The sequence below is a fragment of the Toxotes jaculatrix genome, chromosome 13, assembly GCF_017976425.1.
Source record: "Toxotes jaculatrix isolate fToxJac2 chromosome 13, fToxJac2.pri, whole genome shotgun sequence".
Classification (NCBI taxonomy): domain Eukaryota; kingdom Metazoa; phylum Chordata; class Actinopteri; family Toxotidae; genus Toxotes; species Toxotes jaculatrix.
This window is the reverse complement of record NC_054406.1, coordinates 15,293,794-15,315,589: the sequence shown is the minus strand read 5'-3', so window position 1 is coordinate 15,315,589 and position 21,796 is coordinate 15,293,794. Positions and strand designations below refer to the sequence as shown.

At 41.7% G+C, this 21,796-nt stretch overlaps 1 protein-coding gene across 1 annotated transcript; it reads right to left on the bottom strand.

Annotated features, from left to right (window-relative positions):
* Positions 1–431: 431 nt before the first annotated feature.
* Positions 432–21,196, bottom strand: angpt2b (angiopoietin 2b). Its single transcript, XM_041054208.1, has 9 exons — positions 20,328–21,196; positions 15,077–15,232; positions 14,252–14,373; positions 11,859–12,091; positions 11,229–11,353; positions 8,111–8,212; positions 5,324–5,490; positions 2,337–2,467; positions 432–2,110 (listed from the first exon to the last, which is right to left on the bottom strand). Exons 1-9 carry the CDS (start codon positions 20,643–20,645, stop codon positions 1,950–1,952), a joined length of 1,515 nt encoding a protein of 504 aa, XP_040910142.1. The 5' UTR covers positions 20,646–21,196; the 3' UTR covers positions 432–1,949.
* Between the last annotated feature and the right edge of the window lie 600 nt (positions 21,197–21,796).

The window sequence follows — 21,796 nt, the reverse complement described above, 5'->3', positions numbered from 1 at the left end:
ATGCAGCTCAGGTCTGTCGTCACGACCAGCGCGTCATATATTCATAGCTACTGGCACTCCATCCACTTGTGATGATATTTGTAGTTTCCTCACAGATTCTGGCATGATTGCATCATATATTTATACACACACATTTCAGATACGGTCAGGCACAGTAGCAGCGCTGTTATCCCTTTGAGTAGTTTTACCGTCTTGAGCAGCTCCTGCATATTTCTTAATAGAGTAGTAAATCAAAGGTAGTTGAGCCCGGGTAAGTCCTTCACAAATTCAATGAAGCCGTACACAGAAAAGCTATTTATTTTATAGAAATGAACGAGTTCCTGTTTTGTTTAGTATATATTTTCCATCATGAGAAAGCAAATGTTTTTCTCTCTTTTTTTTTTTTTTTTTCCACGTGATGCTCTCTTGAATAAGCAAGACATGTCGTAACACAAAGACCTGGCTCACAGTTCATTACGCTTAATGTCTCATTTCTGCTGTTGTATTACATTTGCAGCAGTAAGAAATGTATCACACTTGGGAGTTGCATTAGGCAGAGGAGATGAGATCTTTAAGTGTGCAGTCTGTCTGTCCTTCAGCGAATGAAGCACAACAATTAGCAGACACTGTAGACACAGCCAACCATCGTCCTCGTGTGTTGTCTTCCAGTTAGGGGCGGCTGCTGTCCCCAGCGTATACTGGCAGATGCAGGTCACTGTTAGTCGAGGTGAAATCCATCCGCTTTCTAATGGGCACCACTGGGGCCAGCGTTATTGGATGATTCATCAGATCAATGGTGCAAGGCAGTCCTCATCTGACTTCCCGAGTCCAGCATGTGAGGCTTGTTGAAGTTTATGTAGCTTACATAGAAAACAAGCACCTGGCACTGTGGGTTATAGGCACCAAAGACTATATGATTTTATTGTTTTAACAAAATAAAAAAATCAATTTACAGCTTTGTTCCCAGATGTTATTACAAATGTTTCATTTTTGAAAGTAAATCACACCAGTGAAAGCGTATGATGTACTTTTATGAGCGAAATCTCTCACAAATAAAGTTTTATAAGAGGTGTGACTGGAAAGAATCGGGGATATTTCATTCTGAGAAGCCTTTTGGAAGATACAGCAAAGGGCAAAGCCTTTTACTGATGCTGTTCTTTATGCTGTTGTTTTATTAACAGTGGTAAACCATCGAAGTCAGTGGACGTTATCTCACATTATATTGTGTATGAATTGAACTACAGTCTTTAAGAAGTACTGTGATGCTTTACAGTCTGTAGGAATAAAGTTACAATCAGGACACTGCCTAGGAGAATTATGGCTTAATATCAGACGTTACACGTATCACAGAGTTAACAAAGCATTTAGTGCGAAATTAAGACTTTTAAAGTACACAGTATTACCTTACCATATAATACCTTAACATTACCTTAATGAGCTGATTTCTGTAAACCATACAAATAGCTATCTGTGAATCTTTGCAGTTTACATGACGTGTTGCCTGAAAAATTGCCTTGCAGCAAATAGACAAACACACAAGTTTTCATATTTTAATATTAAAATATGTGCGATTATAAAGTGTTTCTAAAGGTTAATTCATTTATTAATTTAATTAAGTTTGGGATTTAGTAACCAGTCATATGTAACTGCATAATTTGATTTGATCTGTTATGTTCATACACTCTGTCTCCTTCCTTCTCTCAGCTGAACAGTCCTCATTAAAATATAGTCAGGGCACCTTGGTGAATAGATTTTGTTAGTGGAATTCCTTGTTCAGGATTTCACTAAAACCACACTCATTTGCTGAGAGTCTGTCTGTGTCCCCAGGCAGTTGCTAAAGCATGCCTCTAAAATGTCCAGAAGCTGACTTTAACTTCCTCCAAAAATATACCACTTCCTGGTTGTTGTTCATCATATTCACTTGAGGTGACATTCGCTTCATAATCTGACATCGTGAACGTGGCACGCCATCAGAAGTTTGCCGGGCGAACCATCATGGTTGTCATAGTAGCCATCAGGTTTGGACCCTTCCAGTAGTACCATTTAATGCCATTGTAGCGAACCACACTGGATGAGGCAGGGTAATATATGCCATTCAGGTTGGACGGGCCACAAGCCTCAAACCACCAGCCTGGAAAGGAGGAAGAGAGTTCAAGGAAGAAGTCAGAATTAATTGAATCCAAGCTCATGAAATGTAACACCCAAATGTACAGCTGTGAGTCAGCAGTAACTTTATATTGGCACAGAGGGAAAATGAAATGCACTTCGGGGACATTTACAAGAGGGTGGATAGAAATGTTTAACAAGATGGGTTATAAGGAGACACAGATTGAGACAGGTTGAAGGAGGCAGCGTACCTCCTGATGCGAGCTGCGCACACTTGCAGGTGCATTGGTCGTTGTCTCTGTCCTTGGTGCTGAATTGGGTGCCAGTGTGGGTGAGACTGCTGGTCCGTCCAGCTGTGCCACTGAAGCCCTCGGCATGAAGGCTGGTTTTGGGCAGTCGGAAAAAGCGCAAAGAATTTCAGTAAAAAGCTCAGCCGCAGGCACTTCTCTTCATTATTAAAACCTGGGTTGGGAAACTTTGCTTGTCGACAGCTCCAAATGGCAATTAGTGGTTACTGCCCGAAAACTGTTTGAACCTCAGTATCTCTGAAATCATGTAATGTTATGTTGTAAACTGAACACAGCTCAGTCATGTTGTGTCATGTCAGCCAAACCGGCTGATCTGTGATTCCGTAAGACTGAAATAAATATCTAACTTTGTGAGTCCGACTTTCTGTGGTTAGGGCGCTCATGCTGTTGTTTAGCAACCAGTTTGTAGTTCACTTTTAATTTTTTACTTTGTCAGCGCCTCTGGGCATATCTAACATTAGAATGCCACTTTGGCAAACAGAGTAAATAGACGGCATCTTAAATAGAGCAAGAGCTAGTGCTCCTTTTCTCTGCCTCTGCACCTTGTCATGTAGTGTCTGCATATAGGGGTCTATTTTTGGATAGAGCTCTTCCCGTGTGCAGCATTAAAATAAAATAACTTTGTATATTATTGCACAATAAAAGATTAATAAAGATAAATCAGAAACAGTCAAAGATTATGAAGTTGTATGTAAACCACTGTAGGAGATCATAGCCTTTTTAGTATATGTACAATAGCTTTTAATACTAGGTACCATCTCCCCCTTGGTCCCCACTGTTGCCAGACTTCGATACAGAAACTAACCTAAAGAACCTCTCATTATTTTTCCCTCATGCTGTGGTTTGTGAAACAACCCAAGCAGTCTGAAAGCAATTTTTGCCCAAGTTAAATTGATTCACCCAATGATTTCCATAGAGCCTCCCTGAGAGTTTGTGCATGTGTGGGTGTGTTTCTGTGTCTGTCTGCCCGTCCATGTGAGTGTGTGTGTGTGTCAGTACTGGTTTGAATTGAGTGGACGAGGAGGTCATCCCTGCTGTCTGGCCTCTCCCCTGCCCTGTCATTCTGTCTAGTTAGGACTGGACTCTCCTGAGTTATATGACCCCCCCCCTCTGTACCCCGGGGCATGCCGTCTGTGATGACTAAATGAAGAATCCTCCTCTTGAATTTGTAAGTTCACAGGGCAGGACGACACATCATGAGGGGCAACGACATGGGACTTTGAAATGACAGTGCCGGTGACGGGAATAATGATGGAATAGCAAAGAGACTAGAATTATACATGAGGGGATATTTTGATTGTAAAGTTTTGTTTTATTTTCATGATGGGTCGGTGATGAGAAAAATATGAAAAACTGTCAAATTAGACAGGATGACAACCACAGAGCTACAGGATATCCTATTGGAAAGGGTGGCTTGTGCCCCGTGCCAGCTCTTCCTACTCTCCAAAACATTTGCATTAGCCATGACTTCCAGATGAATTAGTTCAGCAATTCTAGCAACACCACAAACCCCAGGCTAATCCTTTTTTTAAGGTGACTGTCTTTTTATATTGTTATTTTACCCTTTAATGAAACATATACTGTTACGTTCAGAGGAATGCTTACCATTAGTTTTACTATAAGAACAGCTATTCTTGGTTAACTCAGAGGGGGAAAGCGGTCTGTCATGCTGATGATTAATGTATGAATAATGTTAGTGAGTTTTAGGTGAAGACCTCAGTGTTGCTCGAGGGAGCACAGGGATGCAGCTGAGGAGGAGGATTGCTTTCGCTGACTAGCTTCATAGCGCCATAGTTGTGGCCTGGGATTTATAATAGAAACCCTCAGAAGAAGCCAGCGTCTTCAGAATGCCAGTAAAGCTGGTGCATATTGAACTGGTTACACAGAACATGATCTCAGAGGTAGCACCTACAGAGATGATTATATTCATTCAGGTGCTTCACCTCACACAGTGTAGCCCACAGCAAAACTGTGAAACATTCAGTTTCATCGCGCTAATTATGTGGAACAAACTCAGGCAAATGCAATTTGCTGCACTATTAGGGATCTTGGAAAGCACACACCCACGTATGATTATGATTTGTCATCTCTCAGAGCATCAATCACCATAAACTTCCACAACACAAGGGCAGACTCCTGTGAATTTATGTGAAATCTTAACTGAACTATTTTGGGTTTATATTTTATTTCTGTCTTGTTTTGGAGGGAGCATGGCTTCAGCACACCCACATATAATCTTGTTAGTGATTGCAGGGTTACCGGGGAGCTTTGTTTGAGTTGTCAGTTCCTGGCAGGGGCAGGTATTGCAGAGCGTTCCTTTTATACTCCAGTGGATGTGGCTTCCCTTGGGGATTTTTCAGGGGCAGCGGTAGCAGTGGTGATGGGAAAAGAAAAATGGAGGCAGACGAAAGTGGCTGCGTGCCCTCCACTGAGCTCATCATTTTGAATGACATTCTTAAAGATGGCCCAAGTGGTTCCTTAACTGCAGTGCTCGGGGATAAGAAAGCTTAGAGAATAAGAAAATAGAAAGTTGATAACGGTTTCTAATCTGTCGTAATATTAAGAGTCTCACACCCAAAGGGAAGGCAACGATTGAAAGGGTGTTACTGCATTGCAATTATGCCTTTTACAATAGAAGGCTCTTAATAAAACACTTTACTGAAATAAAGCACCTTCATTACAGTCCTATTCATGTCAGATTTCTGAAAAAGTGAAAGAATTTAATAATGTTAATATATATTTAATATGTAATATTTTATAAGAAGTACTTTTGTCAAATCTTGTGCTGTCTTATTAATTACTAAACACCTTAGACAATTGATTTGATAATTCAAAAAAGGGAACCTAAGCATTACATCATTACAAGTCAGAATAAATAATGAAAAACTGGCTAAAATAACCAAATAATATATTTTATTTTGTGTGGTTACCTGTAGTTTTTATCCTCTCCGTTTATGTAGAAGCGATCGTAATGTGAGAAGGCCTCGTTCCCCTCTCTGTCTTTTAGTTGGACATGCAGACTGTATTCCTGGGAGCTGGTCAGCTTGTGGATGATATCATTCCCCAGCCAGTGTTCCCCAGACGGATCTCCAAAACCCTGGATTAGACACAAAGACAGAGAAACAATAGGACAAGAAAATAATCTAACGAGGGGGATGATTTTACCGGAGACCTGCCAAATGTTTTTGGAGTTAATATGAAAATGGACCTCAATTTAAAAAGTCACATTCATCATTTTGATGGCCTGAGGCAGCCCTCTGAGTTTCTGAAGTGAAATACTCTTCTCCCAAAGCAAGGGGCCAGTCAATTGAGACTTTAATTTACCTTAATAACCTACCAATGCTCTGTCTGGGCTTGGAACACTTAAAGTAAAATAAAAACTGGCTTTGTGGACTGATCCAGTGTTTGTTTTTAGCTTTAGAGCTTGACGTTAACTTACACTGAATGATCACTAAATGTCATGAGAAAGAATATAGGAAATAAGAAGGACATTTAATGGTATGCTGTAGGCAGATACGAGCAGGTGAAATATAACAAATGCAGATGCTTCCATACTGTCCCGGAGGTCATTAAATATGTAGTATGAGATGTATGAGTATGAAACTGATGAGAACCAGAGGCAGTGGCTTCTGGTCACCAGATTTCAACCAAATTGAACACCTACAGACAGAGTTGGAGCCAGAGAGCACGACTGCGACAGTGATCCCCGTCACCACTATCTGACCACAATCCTCAGTTATACATTATATTAATGATTTTAATTACCTTCAGATTTATAGCTGAGCAACAGCTTGCCCCCTCAAACACTTAATAATGTTAGCTAACATAACAAAAGCTCAGCATCTGAAAGGGACACTGAGAAAACAGACTCTCAATTTTTTTCAAATTCTAATTTCTTCAGCATAACTGTAATATGTCTGATAGAATTAATCTATTTTCAATTCTTGTATTATTTTAATACTATTTTTTACTCAGTGCAACTAAAAGTTGCTCACAGTATTGTTAATTGTTTGTCTTGGATGGAGAAAGAAACATGTATAGACTAGGAAAATGTCAAGGACTCACTTAACAGAGTTGGGAGGCAATTTTAAATGATGGTAACAGGCAGAAGGTGCAGTAATACAAATATGATTTCACAAAGGAAACCGCGGCATTAAATGGAAACAGATACCGTGTGCCATGGGCGTGATGGCTTTGACAGAAATGGTTCGCAGTGGGAATGGACATCGTCACTCCAGGGAAATGATAATAACATGCAACGTTCTATTCAAAGAGACGGCTTAAGAGGAGGGAATGTAATATGGCTTCGATTAATGAGTCTCACAGAGAGCTGTCAAAGTACGAAATACCATGTTTGTTTTTGACTGACGCAGGCGATGTGAGAGGTGGACTCACAATCTGAAAAGGCCAAATTAATTTTCGAATGCATATGTTAACTGACAGTCAATAGACATAAGTCTGATTCCTTGCATTATAACATTTCAAGGCATTTTCAAGGTGAATAATTCAACTCTCCCTCTGCAGAGTTGAAACAGTCTTTATCCATTTGAAAAGAGGGACACATTTTGTCCTTGTTTACCTCAGAAGTCACTTTGTATAGCTGTCAGACTCTCTTTTCGTCATTGGTCTTAAGTGAGAGCAAATATACAGTGAGAGCCTTGGAACGTTTATCATTTGACTAGCAGTTCTGGGTGCAACATTTGATCAACACTGACCACAGTTTCTGAGAATATGGAGCGTGGTTGGAGGGCAGTGAAGCATTTTAGTACATACGTTATCTGCCATCTACAGGGCCCCTGTGCTCCCACGCCCCAGCTGGAGCCAAATATTTATCATCCACTTGTAAAAATATTGTTCTTGAAAGAGGTTTTTAAGCTTTTTTTTTTGTTGTTGTTGTTGCCCTTGCTCTCACTCTTTCACAGTCCTCTCAGCATTTTATTTCCAATCCAAGCTGTGGCAATTGATTTGTTGGCGTGCGTGAGAGATAAATTGCTGCTCTGCTCAATCAAAAACCCAAACTAGCCTCTCTCATTTGCTCTGTGTGTAATTTAACACAGTCAAAATGGCTCACAAGCATATGTTTTTCTCTAATGCTCAAACAAAATGTTGATTCTATTGAGAAAACTTTGTAATGAGGTAGAGAAAAAATATTATCTGGATGCGAGTAGAAACAAAACAAAAGCCAAAGGTGCATGCTTGATTTGGTCAGAGCAGTGGAGCAACTCCATGGTCTTTTGTGTATGATTGTACCGTATCCAGTTTGTTTTATGGGTCTTGCATTTGGAAATGTTGTTACTCTCATCACCACATTTCCCTTTGCAGGAAAGCAATTGAGATCTAAAGGCTGGCTACAAACATTAGTGCTCTATGGTCACTGAAGTACCTGATGTGTGTGTGTGTGTGTGTGCGTGCGTGCGTGCGTGCGTGCGTGCGTGCGTGTGTGTGTGTTTGTTCTTGAGCGTGTGTATATGGGTGTGTGGGAGTATGACAGAGAGAGGGAGCGCGAGCAGGTGCAATAACATGGGAGGTGGTAGAGAACATGAGGGCGGCCAAATACAACAACCACAGGTCACCTGGGATCACAGGCCAGCCGGTCTCCCACGCCTCTCCGTGCCAAACCACCCGTGGTTAGTTATTGGAACCTCCTGTTCAGTCCCACAATACTGATCCATACCACCTATGCTGATAGCACTAGCCCTACCGTCTGAAGAACCCACCATTTTGTAGTCCCTCCACCCACGGTGGAAGTTGATGGAGCCGTTTGTTCGATGCTGCAGCACCGTCCACCCGCCACCACTAGTCTTCATATCACAGAACACCTGGAATGAAAGGAAAATTACAACAAGCATCTATTCCTTGTGGCTAGGTAACAAAAAGTCAATTTGAGTACCGAACAAAGTCGAACATTGGAATTGAATGCTCGGTCAGATTCTTTGGCTTGTTTTTCTAGTCAATGATTAGATATTTCCAGCTGTAAGTCAGGAAACCTTTTAACTTAAAAGCAGCAACAATGGATTTTCTTGGCAACTTGGGAGCAACAAAATAAATGGTAAACAACATTGACAAGTCATCACTTTATATCACACACATTTCCCTTAATAACTGTACACATTGTACAGATACAGAGAATTGATTTAGAGTTTTGTTTTGGGCCACCTAGTGCATGTAAGTCCAATACTAACTCTCCTTTGTATCTGCAGCAGCTAAAAATTCCACTGTATTAATCAGCTTGTCTCTAAATGTCTTGTTGCTGTGTAGGTAGTGTACAGTGGGTTTATCACAGCTTGTTTTCTGAACCCTAACCCAGCGTGGCTGGAAACAAGACTTTTATTTTAAAAAATGATACAATAAAAAAATAAAATGAATGTTTTGGTGTCAGTACCATAGTGGTACCAGTATTTAGCATTTTTTAAACAAATATCCAGCCTTACTCCTTGTTTCAGTTTTGAGCCATTTGACTGATATTAATTTCAAGATGTTATGCTTTGCAGCACCAGAGTGGTCTGCTGAAAAAAAGTGACATGAAATGACAAGAAGAAATAAAACACACTTTAGCTTCTCTGTTACTTGACTTGAAGGATGTCTTGGAAGCCTCAGGAATAAGGGGGGAGCCCAACATTTCGGGGTGTCATGCAATGATATGACCCAGGTGGGAAGGAAAAACTAACATATCAGCATGTTCTTATCCCCTTGAGTTGGGGTTGAGGAGGAGGCATCTGCGTTTTTGTTTCCACACACTGTTTTCTTTCTTACTTGGCTGTACATTTTGCCATATGTAGATATGTTTGGAAGAATAAACAGGAATGAAATGCACTTGAAATATAGACTTGTTAAGGGACCTTTTTTTTTTTGCATATTGAAGGTATTTAACTGGACATATATCAACTTCCCTTAGGTATTGTGATTAATTCACAGTGAATTTCTCCCTTGGGTGGTAAGATTAGATGCTTTTTGTAACTGAGTTCCCTTTTTAATCAAACAAGTGTATTCAGTTAGCATACCTCAAGGCTACAGGGTCGGACTATGTCGGTTTTCCTTGGCTCTATGTTTGACTCTCTCTACAGTGTTGTCACCTCAAATTATAGATATTGTCATTGACATTTCTGACTCGATACCAACCAACCTCTCCAGCCTCGAGTGTGGATAATTACTGATGAACCTGAATTGATTTGCTTGGCCGGTTGCGTGAATTTTCGTCCACCAAACTAAGCCCCCTGACCAGTCTCAAGAGCCGTGCAGTATAGATGCTGGTATGTGGACAGAATCCCAAGGGGTCTCTCTATTTCGACCTCTCAACTGGCTATTTTCTGCCAGAAATGAAATGAGAGTTTCCAGCACTTTCCCAGTAATAGTAAAGCTAAATTAAGGTCAAAAGGCACTCAGGTCTTTTACCTCAGAAAACAGTGCAGATTGGCAATATGCTGTGATTATTCACTGGCACATTAAGCCAATGTTGTGGCCTTAAAAGTATCACGCTGAATACAAAAACAGGGTCTCGAAATAGAAATCTCAATTTAAGTCATTTCCCAAAAGTGGTTGTTACTCTGATTTAGACCAGATCTGTACTTAATACTCCAAATTCACTCATTATTAGCCAGCAAGAGTCATTTAAGGCCAAATCCATTACAATAAAATGCAAAAATCCAGACAACTTATGCATTATTATGATTTTTTAAAAAGATAATTTGAAAGTTATTATTTTCAAGGGGCTTCCTTGGGGCAAAATAGTTACTTTAGAATATGTGTTTAGGAAAAAAAAGCCCTAATGTGTTTCATTTTATGAGCCCTGTGCATGTGTAGCTCTCAAAAGTATGCATAACAGGGTTGTGAAGAATTAACACTGATCCAAACTGTGAATTATTTGGTCTGTAAAACATCATTATTCATAACCTTGGTGATTAAAAGTAAGATCGATGGATGCACAACATGGATAGATCACATATGTATATGCCTTTTGTCTCTGGCTCAACTGAGGAAGCCCGCACTCTGCTTTGAAAATAGGGCAATTTGTATGTGCCTCACTTTTATGCAGCCAACCAGCTTGCCAGCCACGTTGGAATTAGATGGCATAGACTGAAAGCAGCAATGATTTGGGGAGTACTAACTTGCATCAGTGGAAACGTACATTGGCCCTAGTTGGCAGGAAACACATGGCACCAGTGCCTAACACCTGGCTGCCTTGCCCACAGGAAATGATGAGGAAGAACAGGGGAAAACAGAGGCAGGAGGAGACGGTGCCAACCAGCAAACTAGACTGAAAGTAATGAATCTCAAAAAAAAACAAAAAACATTTCACTGTTATCTTTTTTCTTCCCTCGTAAGCTCTGAAAGTGAAATGGATGAAGCCAAGAATTCTATCTGTGATTCAAAGAAAGGATAGCCTTCAGGTCAGCGGAGGTACCTCTTAAGCTTTTCTGACTTTGCATTCAGCAGTGTACACTCACTCACCATGAAGCCTGCGGGGCATAATGCTCCCGTTGCTTATTATTTTAGCTCTCTGAAACCCTGCATGGCATTTCCATCAACCTCTATACCAAACACCCTAGAAAATTACCATTACCTCAGACTAGTCTGTCCTTCTAGTGTTTACTGCAGTCCAAAAAATAATGATAAGCCCTCTGAATGTCATTATGCAGTGTGTGTGTGTGTGTGTGTGCGAGCTTTACATTACACAGGCTGGGCAAAATCCTGTTAAGTTAATACAAGTGAAATGATCCCAGTACTAAATACTGCAAGACAGTTGGATGAAATGTCTTACCAAAAAAAAAGTTTCATGTCACAGTCAGTTAAGTGATATTTGCAAGAAAAGGCCAGTGACCTTTAAAGCCTTACTACCTTCACAGTCTGGGTGGAGTTAGGGAGGCGTATGCTATATATTCCACTCTCTGTCACTCCAGATCTCAGGATCTCTGCACAGTCCCTGAAGCTAAGAGACTCCTCCTTGGGCATATTGGAGATTTCTGCAAAAACAGGCAGGCATGTGTTTACAAATGGCAGCCTTATGGGTTTCTGCACACAAAATCCCGACCCCATATGTGAGCGCTCTTGTAGCGTTAAGCTCCCGCTTAAGCCCGCTACGTCTGTAGTGCATACATGTACACATTGTGTCTGAGATTTGAATTACAGGCTGCTCTAGGTAATACTTTCATGTAAAATGGATTTTTTTTTTCAGCTTAAATCACAAATCCTATCCTCATTAATTGAAATACTGTAGATCTCCTTTTTGTCTAAATGAAATTCTGGTGCTTATTGATACTGTTAATGAGTCTTTTTTTTTTTTTTAGAGGAGGTAATGACTCATAGGAATGCAATAGAAATTGTGTTAACAATTGACTAATATTTGTTAATCTCATTTATACCTCCTGAATATTTCTCTTCCTATGTATATTTGTATCTCTTGCTTAAAATAAATAACGTTGGCAGCTCAGTTTGCTCTTTCAAAAACAGTAAACCCCTCAGCCTTACCATTGCAGTGGCTGACCATTCCCAGCAGCTGCTGAACAGTGTCTGTGAGCACGGCCTGCTGTCTCTGAAGTAAGGTGCTGTTGAGCGTGGAGCCGCTGAGTTCACCCTGGAGCTCACTGACCAGTCGACTCTGCCTCTCCAAAAGCTCTTGAAGCTGCTGCTTTTCGCTCTGCAAGCCCTGTAGCTCCCTCCCGTACCGAGACTCTAGTGCCAGGAGCCTCTGTTCCAGAAAACTGTCAAACAGCAAAAAAATTTGTTGACCATAGTATTGACTTTTGTTTGTTTTTCTTAAAAAAAAAAAAAAAAAAAGAAGAAGAAGAATTCGACCTACTTTTTTGCAGTGCACTGGAGAAAAGTTAAAATCTGAAAACATAATATTTTATCAAGTGCTAAGATGCATTTTCGATTGAATGGTGGGAGAAGCTATGACAGGGTGGGTGCAGGAGGAGAATCCATCCATTCAGCATCCAGCTTTAACAGTGGAGGTTACACAGACTTGCGCATTTGCATGAGGATGACTAATAGATATCAACACAACAGTCTCATTGAGCGAACATCGTATAAACACCTGTACTGCAGCAGCACTTGCAGATGGGCCTGCATGCTAAGCCTCTCAATCATGGCCGTGAGGCAACAGTCTGACATTGTGTGTGTCTGTGCGTGTATGTGTGTGTCTGCACAAGTGCCACACCCCCACCTCCAAATGAAGATCATAAATCCCCGTAGCCTGATCTTTATGGCTTTGACTAACGACTCTGCAGCAGTTATTTATTGAAACAATCCAGCCACCCAGATTGAACAAGCTACTTTTCAGCCCTGTGCACACGCAGCTGCTACACTAAACATGTATCCTCAATCTCCCACTTTAAGACGTTAAGCAGCAACTCAGTATGTGGCCTAGAAGGAAAGCTGGATCAATTCAAATCATTTTTAACATCACTTTCATTTGATATTTGCTTTGTGGGGGAAACACTCAAAAAATGTGGCAAAGGAAACTAACAAATCATTCTCTGTTGTGTATATTTTACTTTGAGGAACAGTCAAAGTTTAGAGCATGGCAGTAAACCAGCACAGCAATGTTTAAATAGAGGGGTTGACAGAACAGATATGGCATTTTGGATCACATTGCATCCTGGGCAATTACACTGTTATGCTTATGATTGTGCTATTTATTATTACTGTAATATAGATATTGCTATTAGTCTTCTCTCACCCTGTCTCTTCAATGTGTTGCACTTCCTGCCAATCCTACTGCTTTTACATGTAATGCCTATGAAAACAAACATGTTTCTCTGCTCTTTTTAGTTTGGCAGCGGTTCAAAAACTGGCTCCATGCCCTTCAGGCTCAGCAGCAGTAGCCCCCTACAACCACTGCAGTCCTCAGTTCTCTTTTACTCCACAGCTGCCTGGCTGCAAATCCACTATGACCTTTCTAATTTCATGCGTCCTGTCATGGTGTTTACCCTTGTGAAGATGTATTCATTTATTTTCATGTCAGACACATGTAACCAACTTGAAGGACAAGGGCCAAAGGGTCAGAGCAGGCCCAAGCAGGGGCCAGATGTGTAACAGGTGTTGGAGCTGGGGCACTGTGTTCCTCCAGTCACACTTGGTACAGACAGATGGAATGATAAACAGCCACGTACAAAGATAGAAAACACCCGCTCCCTTTCACTCTGCCCGGCACCCTGTCCTTAACCCCTGCTGGCCCTAGTTTGACCTTGTGTTCCTAGAGAGAAGAATGGGAAACCCCTCCTAACGCGTGCTGCCTGCTCACTGGCAAACACACACACATTTGCACAATACGCATTATACTGTCGTTAAGTGCCCTGTTGTTCACATTTGTTGGAGTCATTCAACATACTCTTTTCCAGTTGTTGTGTAAGAAGGACCGGTTTGATTCATGTACATGTAAAGACCCAGTATACAACTCTTCTGAAGGCCTTTATGTTTTGTGTGAAGTAGCTTTTTCCTGAAAAAACATTCTTTGGTTCACAGGAAGTGATGCATTTTATGTTTCCTACAGCAGCCACGCACAGCTCACTTGGAATCAGTAAAGCATAAGCTAGGGAGGCAAAGAAAATAGCGCCACCTGCCGTGACTAAAAGCTCACTGACAGGAAATCCGAGACAAAAAGTCAGTATTGTGGCAGACACAGTTCTGCAGTAATGGGTAGCAAAGACCAAAACCAACCAAAACCAACCACAGCAATGATTGCACAACATGACCTCATGGTGTCCAAAAATGAGAGCAAAGTGAAAAAAACACTTTAACTCCAACTCCTCTACTAAGACTTAAACTAACATAATGGATCTAAAAATGAAGTGCATATATGTAACAGCACTGCCTGAAATGTCCTTGCCTGAATAATCTTTTGAAGTGTGAGTGCTCACCTGTTTTTATCACTGAGGCGTGAGATTTCCTGAGTCTGCAGGAGAATATGTTTCTCCAGCCGGTTAGTGAAGAGCGAGTACTCCAGCAGCTGGATCTCCAGGCGACTTGTCTGGTTTAACACCTACAGATTGATGAAAACAGAAGAGTAACTCTGTCATCGTGCGTGCAGGTAGAAGGATGGATGGCAGTGATGGGAGATACTGATGAAGAGACTGAGAAAAAAAAGGGTGCCCACTAGCTGAATGTATTGAAAGGACCCTTGAAGATAAGCAGTGTTGCTCAGCACATCACAAAGCTCATAATGCTCATTCTTTGATCAAACAATGAAAAACCAAGCAAGAATTATCTCACACGCACCTGTGACATGTTTTGAAGTTGCAGATGAAACAAAAGCTTGAACAAAGCAGCTCAAATGTTTGTACAGGTTTCAGTTTCATATCAACTTTGATAAGGGAAAAAGAAAGCATGAGGACCAAAACAAGCCCAGTCTGTAATAACAGCTCAGTGGCATGATTGAAGACACATCTGTGTTGTGCTACTGAGCTTTATGTTTTAATTGGCTTGTTGTCAGATGCAGAGCTCAACTCATTGTGTCAATCAGCGCCTGTAGAACCAAATACCAGCTGTTTTAAAGCAGTTGCCGCCACCTTTGGGCATGGCTTCTCAGCGGGTTACATCTGATTTACATTTAATTAGCTACTCGCCAAGCGTTTCGCAAGTGACATCATTTGTTTTTGCATGGGTGTGATCCCCACAGTTGTTCATTTGTATTGGCTGCAAAAACTATATCTCTGGTTCAGTCCAGTCCTTCCTGATGGACTCACCTGGGTCTCAACGTCTGTCAGTTTGCGAGTCTGCTCTGCTGATTGGCTGAGCAGGTTGGTTCCCATCTCGAGCATGGCAGCTGTCTGGGTGTGTACTGCACTTCTCTTTATTTCCTCCATTCCTGAGCGCACATTCTCCTGGATGAAATTTTCCAGCTGTAAAGAGAAGAAGCAGACACTGGGAATATTATCCACAATGTCAGATTGTGGTCATCAAATTTTAGGAAGTAATGTCCCTATATATCCACTGACAACTTGATGTAGTAACCTCACAGTAATGTGTATTTGTCACCTCGATCTTCTCAGGTACTGTGATGGAGTCACAGAATTCAGTATCCGCAGGGCACTGCAAAAGTCTTGCCACCTATCTATCCATCCATTCATGTGCTGGTCCACCTCAGGCAAATACCAAGCTCACATTAATGAAATGATGCAATATATAGGCATTTCAGTGGGACGAAAGAAGAGCAGCAATGGTATACTCCAGGTTTTTGACATCACAATATTCACATGTGCTGGATAATCGCTTACACTCTATAATCAATCACAAGCTCAAAGAAAGAAGCACTGGCAAAAACTCATCATATGTTACAGCAGGAGTAAAAATAGGACGGCATCCATCTTGTTCCAATAAATAGATTTTCTTATTAATGTGGTTGGTTTGAGCAAACGGCATCGGGAAGACAAATTTGGCTTTTCCTGCCGTGAACGATGGAATTTTGTTTGATGTTAAACGGGCAATGGCCTGTGCCTCTGCAATAAGGCAAAAGGAGAATATCGAACCGGAGAGCATTAATATTTATGGCTTTTCTGAGGAGAAAAGATCAGACTTTATCCGTTAAACCACATGACTGGAAAATGAAGTCTCTGAGGACAAAGCACTCAAAATTATCCAACTAATGAGTGTCTATCTGCAAAAATCGAAGAGAATACAAATGAGACTAAGATTGTTTGTTTTTTCCAATACAAATGCCCATCTCAGAGAGGAATAGGATTATGATAATGCACTGTCACAGGAGAGGGTTGTCTGTTTATTATGAAGTATAAAAAATCCTGATCCTGAAGTGGGCAAATAGAGATAAATTGGCAATTAATTGTTTGCCTGCTAGTAATATTTCTCTCTTTGTCTCTTACTTTCTCTTGATCTCTCTCACTAACTCCCTCTTTCTTTCAAACTCTCCCTCTTCCTCCCTCTTGGTCTGTAAATCCGTCTCTCACAGTTCCCTACTTTAGGACGACTAAGACAGCAGCAAAAATCCCTCCATGACGAAGGTTATGAAGAGATTACCAAGCGGATTAAAGCCAACTCCAAAGGAAGAACCAAAGATCCCTGCATCATAATCAACCTCATGTATTGAAGCCCCTATCAGCTGCCTGTCCAAAGTGTTCCCATTACAGCCTTCTGTGATAGAGCTCAATCCAGAGGTCTTGATACACTCCATCTCCCACTGCCAATTGCATTAATTGCAGCTCTGTCATACGCAGCACTACGCAGCCAGATAAATCACATTTGGGATGTAGTGTAATTCTGTCTTATTGTGTCTAAGAGGGACAGAGGAGGGATCAGTGCTGAGAAAATCATAGGAGTTGTATCACTTGATATCTTAATTGTCGAGCCAATAGACATATTTGTTCTCAGCTACAATTACAGAGGATGGGGGAAACATATCTGCTGGGTGTTCCGGCAAATAGCAATGATGGACTGAGGCACATCAGTATGGGTATGATTGTGAGGGACGGGAGTGATGAAACGTTTTGATGACTTGGTTGAAATGCGCAACACAATGTACGTGCACTTTTCATTAGAGATGAAGATTGGTTTTATTTGGTTTTCTGCCTTCGCCCTAATTCAGTGGAGGAGGATGGTATTTTGTTTGTGGGGTCCACGACATTGTAAAAGGACATTTACAAAAATCAACAGTAACATCTCTCTCAAGAGACAATTCCTGGACGATCCACAGATCTCACTGTGGACAGTTTTAACTTCATTCACATTCAGCTAATTCCTTGTCCCCATGAAAATGTTTGACAGTATGTTCTGTGGTTCCTGAGTAACCAGGAGACTGTTTCTGAGATATGTTGCTGCTGAATTTTTAGCTATGCTGGAGGCTTCGAGGCAGTCCACCACTTTGGTTGGGACTGAAATATCTCAAAAAAATGTTCGATGGATTGTCATTCTTCTCATTTTATTTATTTATTTTTTTTCAAATGTGTTTTGTACCTACAGGGATTGTAATAATTTTCATGACCCCCCCACGACTTTTTATCTAGCGCCAACAGCAGGCCAATTTTTTCACTTATCTAGTGAAATATATCAGGATTCATGATACCCAGAGAATGAATCCTAATGATTTTGGATTTCCCCCTGGATTTTCTTCTAGTGCTTTCATAAGATTGACAAATCCATCCAATACTTATTTCTCAATAAGTACTGGATGGATTTGATACAGGCCTTCTTGTCCCCCTCAGGATGAACTGTAATAACTGATGACTCCCCAACTTTTCATCCAGAACCATCAAGTAAAAATTTCATCTTGCTCAATACTTCGGTTCATAATCAAACCAGAGTCATTCCCATCAGCCTCAACTGTACCTTGTGTTTACTGCCAATTTGCTAATGTTAGCATGGTAATGTGCAAACCTAAGATGGCTAATATGATAAAAAATTACACAGTACTTGCAAAACATAAGCATGTTAGCATGCGTACATTAACATTTAGCTCAGAGCATAGTACATTCACCCCGCCATGTTTGACGCAGATATAGCAAAACCTCGGCCAAATAAAACCACAATGAATCTGCATGCCAGGATACCACTAGAGGTCACTAAGAAGTTATGTTTTGTTATAATTAGTATGAAAGACAACAAAAATAGTTTGAAACTGTTCAAGATGGAAAGTGCATGTTTAAGGTGTGTGTTTAAGCAAAGGAAAGAAAATGGAGTCCAACTGGATAATGTGAGTGATGTGGGTGACATGTACTTTTGTACTGGCTTGATGAAATATTACTTGGCCAGGAAATCAGGTTCACCAAGGGTTGCCTAGTCACCTTGATCTCTATGCAATATTCCTGCACTAGCATAATCTGCACAGGCTGTTAAAAGTAGTAACAAAAGCATGCTCACATCTCTTTTGCCAATCCCTCAGGGCAGCTGAAGGCAAAAGGGACTAGATGGGGGGGTGTTGCATTGGAGGGTCAGTACAAAAGAAAACAACAAAGAAGTACATTAATACAGTCCTGTTGTACTCCTCCACTCAGAGATTCCTCTGCGGAACATGGTAGATTAGTGTGTGCGCTCCTAAGTTTGTGTGTGTGGATGTGTGTTTTCTTTCAAGAAGTTTGGGTGGAAGGCTCGCAGTAATGGTCATAACATCCCGGGGGAGTTTTGAGTGCGATCGTACAACGTTTCACCCACATGCCTCGGGCTCTTCCGCATGCACATCAACCGTTTCTCTCCAAATTTATGCAGATAGGCTTAATGAGCTCCACAAGGTGCTGAAGAGGCTTTGCCATCTAGGGTCAAAGGTTAGTATGCCCTCGTGCATATCTGAAAGAGACTCTCTAAGGTCGTGCTGTGCTTACGTTCAAATTACACTTACTGTGCGATACTTTCTGCACAACTGTCGCCTGGTGGGGGCAACGTGTTGAAAGGTTGTGTCTTTGTGTTAATTCCAGACGTTGTGTGGACGAAGTCTGGCAACAGAGCAAGGTATGTGTCAGCAGAGCTTTTTCTGTAAATGGGGGAGGGGGGGTTGTTTAAACTGCATCTCCTTCATGACTGTTGATATTACATTTTGGTTCAGAGAGAGTGAGACTAGATGCTACAAAGCATAAGCCCAGGATGAGTGCAATAATTAATGCTTTTGTATTTAACAATACAGCCTATGCTTTGCAGGCTGTGTGCATGAATAATGCGCTGTGTGCATGAGAAAAAGTGTGTGCACTCTCACTCCCTATCATTGTCTGTCTCTGTCTCTTAAACACACACACATACACAGATACAGTGTGGCCTCCTGGGATGCTTCCCATGGAAGCTAGGTCTCCAGTTCATAGACTGAGCATCAGACAGAGTGCACACAGGGGAATTGAGTGTGTGTGTTTTCATACGTGTGTTTCCGACTGTGTGTCAGGAGAGCGTGAGGAAGACAGACAGAGAGTTTGAGATCTAATGGTCGATGAGTCAAGGTGCGAGATGAGACACATTCATCACTCCAGAGCTGCAGAACAGTCCAGATGTGTCCAGAAGTGAAGGAGATGGATCGAGAGGAACAGAGAGTCAAAAGAAAAAAGGAGAAGAACAGAAAAACACAGACGACTCTGTGGTGAGTGAGACTGGGAAATGACAGGAGCGCAGGAAGAGCTTTGGCATTCATAATACCCCATTTTCAAATCCTGAAATATAATTAGCATGTTTGCCTCAGTTGGCCAATCTAAACACTCAACACAACGCTTATAATCGGCCCGAGGATTAGTGTCCACAATAAATATTCTGAGGGAGATGCAGACAAGAATAGAGAGACGGGTGGAGAGGGGTGGCGTGTCAGTCAGTCTGTCCTAGACAATGGCCCCACACTGATTGTGTGCCCTGATGACCTTAGCAATGAAAACACTATTGTGAAGCCACTTTTAATCGCATCATTTCATTTTAGTCAGTCATAATCCAAGCTAAATGGAACTGCAAAGGCCAGCAGCCCAGCAAGGAGACATGCTGAAATGTGTCTCCCACAGATAAACAACATTTTTTCACAGAGGAAGCGTGTTATATTTTCATTTAAACTTTGTGTAGTGTAGAGTTTTTGCCCAATTTGACTTATAAATCAAGTCAAGAGTCAAGAGTAAAGTTGCTGTGTACTTGTTGCCTGTTGGGGGGAATATGCTCATTTAGAAGGTCCTAACAGCTTGAGACATGTTTGGCACCGCCTCATATGAGCAAACTCATTTCATCTTGTCTTTCTCCTCTCACATGCAACAGGGAGTTCTGGCATCCTAGTGGCCTTAAATACAGATACACACTCATTCACCAGGTGTTGTCATGGAGCCAGATATACAGCAAGCATCCAGGAAATCAATAATGATAATGTTATCACAGAGTGTACTCCATGGACAATCCTGTGCTTTCTTTTCCAACTGCATTTTGTTTGAAGGTCTGCAGGCTTAAATGAGGTATGTGAAAAGGATAAGAAGACAGAGTGACAGTAAGAATATCTTTCGCCACAATGAAGAAATCGTTTTTTAAGTTAACAGTTCTTACCTTCTGCAGCCACTGGGTGTTATTCTCCATAGCACTCTCCAGACTCTCCAGCTTCCTCTCCTGCCAGGAAGGCCTCTCCTTTTGGGCCTTACCTCGCCTGGACTGGCTCAAATCAGGCTCGGCCTCGGGCGGGGAGTCCCTCTGGAGGGTGTTGGTGACCTGGAAGTCCTTTAAGGGATGGCAGTGCTCCACCTCGGGGAGGATGAAGGTGTAGCTGCAGGGACCGTGCTGCACGCGGTGCTGTTGGCGCTCCGAGCCCATCACTGCAGCCAGCAGGTAGGCCAGGTAGGCGAGGGCCAGGGCCAGCAGGCAGCCCATGTCAGAGGAAAGAGATGGAGAGGGGAGGGAGGGAGGAGAGGGGAAGAAAGAGGTTGCTCCAACTGGCAGAGCAGACAAGTAGGTCAGGTGAGTTTCCCGTATTGCTATCTTTTTCTGTCTTGTTAAATTGTCCCTCAAGAATCTGACTCTGTCTTCCTCCTGTCTTCTCAGTCCAACTCCTGCCACGCCTGTCTCTGTTTTATCACTTTCCCTTCTCCTCTGTTGGCTGGTCCTCCTCTGTGCTGTTGCATCCAAAAGTCTTCTTCAGCCCAGTTCGTGCTCCGTCTCTTCAGGCAGACACACACAAAAAAAAAAAAATACACATACACACACACAGGAAAAGAGGATTGCCTCCTATTGTGACTCCAACAGTCAGCCAGCACGTGCAGCTCAGTCCAGGAAACCAATAGCAGACTTTTCTCCCACTATTTATCTCTCTTCTGAGAAGTTGCTTTCCTCACTGCCACTGCTGGAGTCCATGCATTGGTCTGGAGGAGAGAGGAGAGGAAGGCTGGAGTGGAGCGCGGCCCGCTTCAGGATGTTGGCTGAAGTGGAAACGCTCTTAAAGTACAGACAGAGAGAGAGAGAGAGAGAGAGAGAGAGAGAGAGTCTCCACAAACACACACACATACACACACCTCCTTAGCACATAATCACTCAACCACCCTTCCCTCTTTCACTTTCTCCCTCCTTCTTACGCTACTCCTGTTTGCAGGGGTTAGAAGAGGAAGCTACAAAAATACACACTGCTCAGCACAAGAGCAAAAACTAGGAACTTTCTCTGATAACTTTTTGCTCCCTCCCATTCTCTCTTTCTCTCTCTCCCCCTCCCACTCTGGTGGTTTATTGGCATGACCACAATTAAGTACAGTATTGTCAAAGCATGTTGTACAGGCTTAAAATTTAAGTATAATAAAAAAGTAAGTAGAAAAGACCACAAATAGTTTGTGATAAAATATTCTAAGCTCAAGGTAACACTTTCTGGCTGTTTCAACCACATTCCACAGAGCTTTCACCTTTATTTTTTGAAAGAAGACTGTGAGATATGTGAAAACACTGGAAAAAGTAAGTCAGCCTTGAGTTTAAAATATTTTAACACAGTTAAGGTCAAGAATGAACCTGCATGCTTAAATAAATAATTTGGCCATTAC

Coding starts and splice junctions, on each gene's coding strand:
- angpt2b (XM_041054208.1), bottom strand. CDS start 20,645: ATGGGCTGCCTGCTGGCCCTGGCCCTCGCCTACCTGGCCTACCTGCTG. Junction 14,374..15,076: donor TGACAGACGTTGAGACCCAG/GTGAGTCCATCA, acceptor ATCAATCTGTAG/GTGTTAAACCAGACAAGTCG. Junction 12,092..14,251: donor CGCCTCAGTGATAAAAACAG/GTGAGCACTCAC, acceptor GCTGTTTGACAG/TTTTCTGGAACAGAGGCTCC.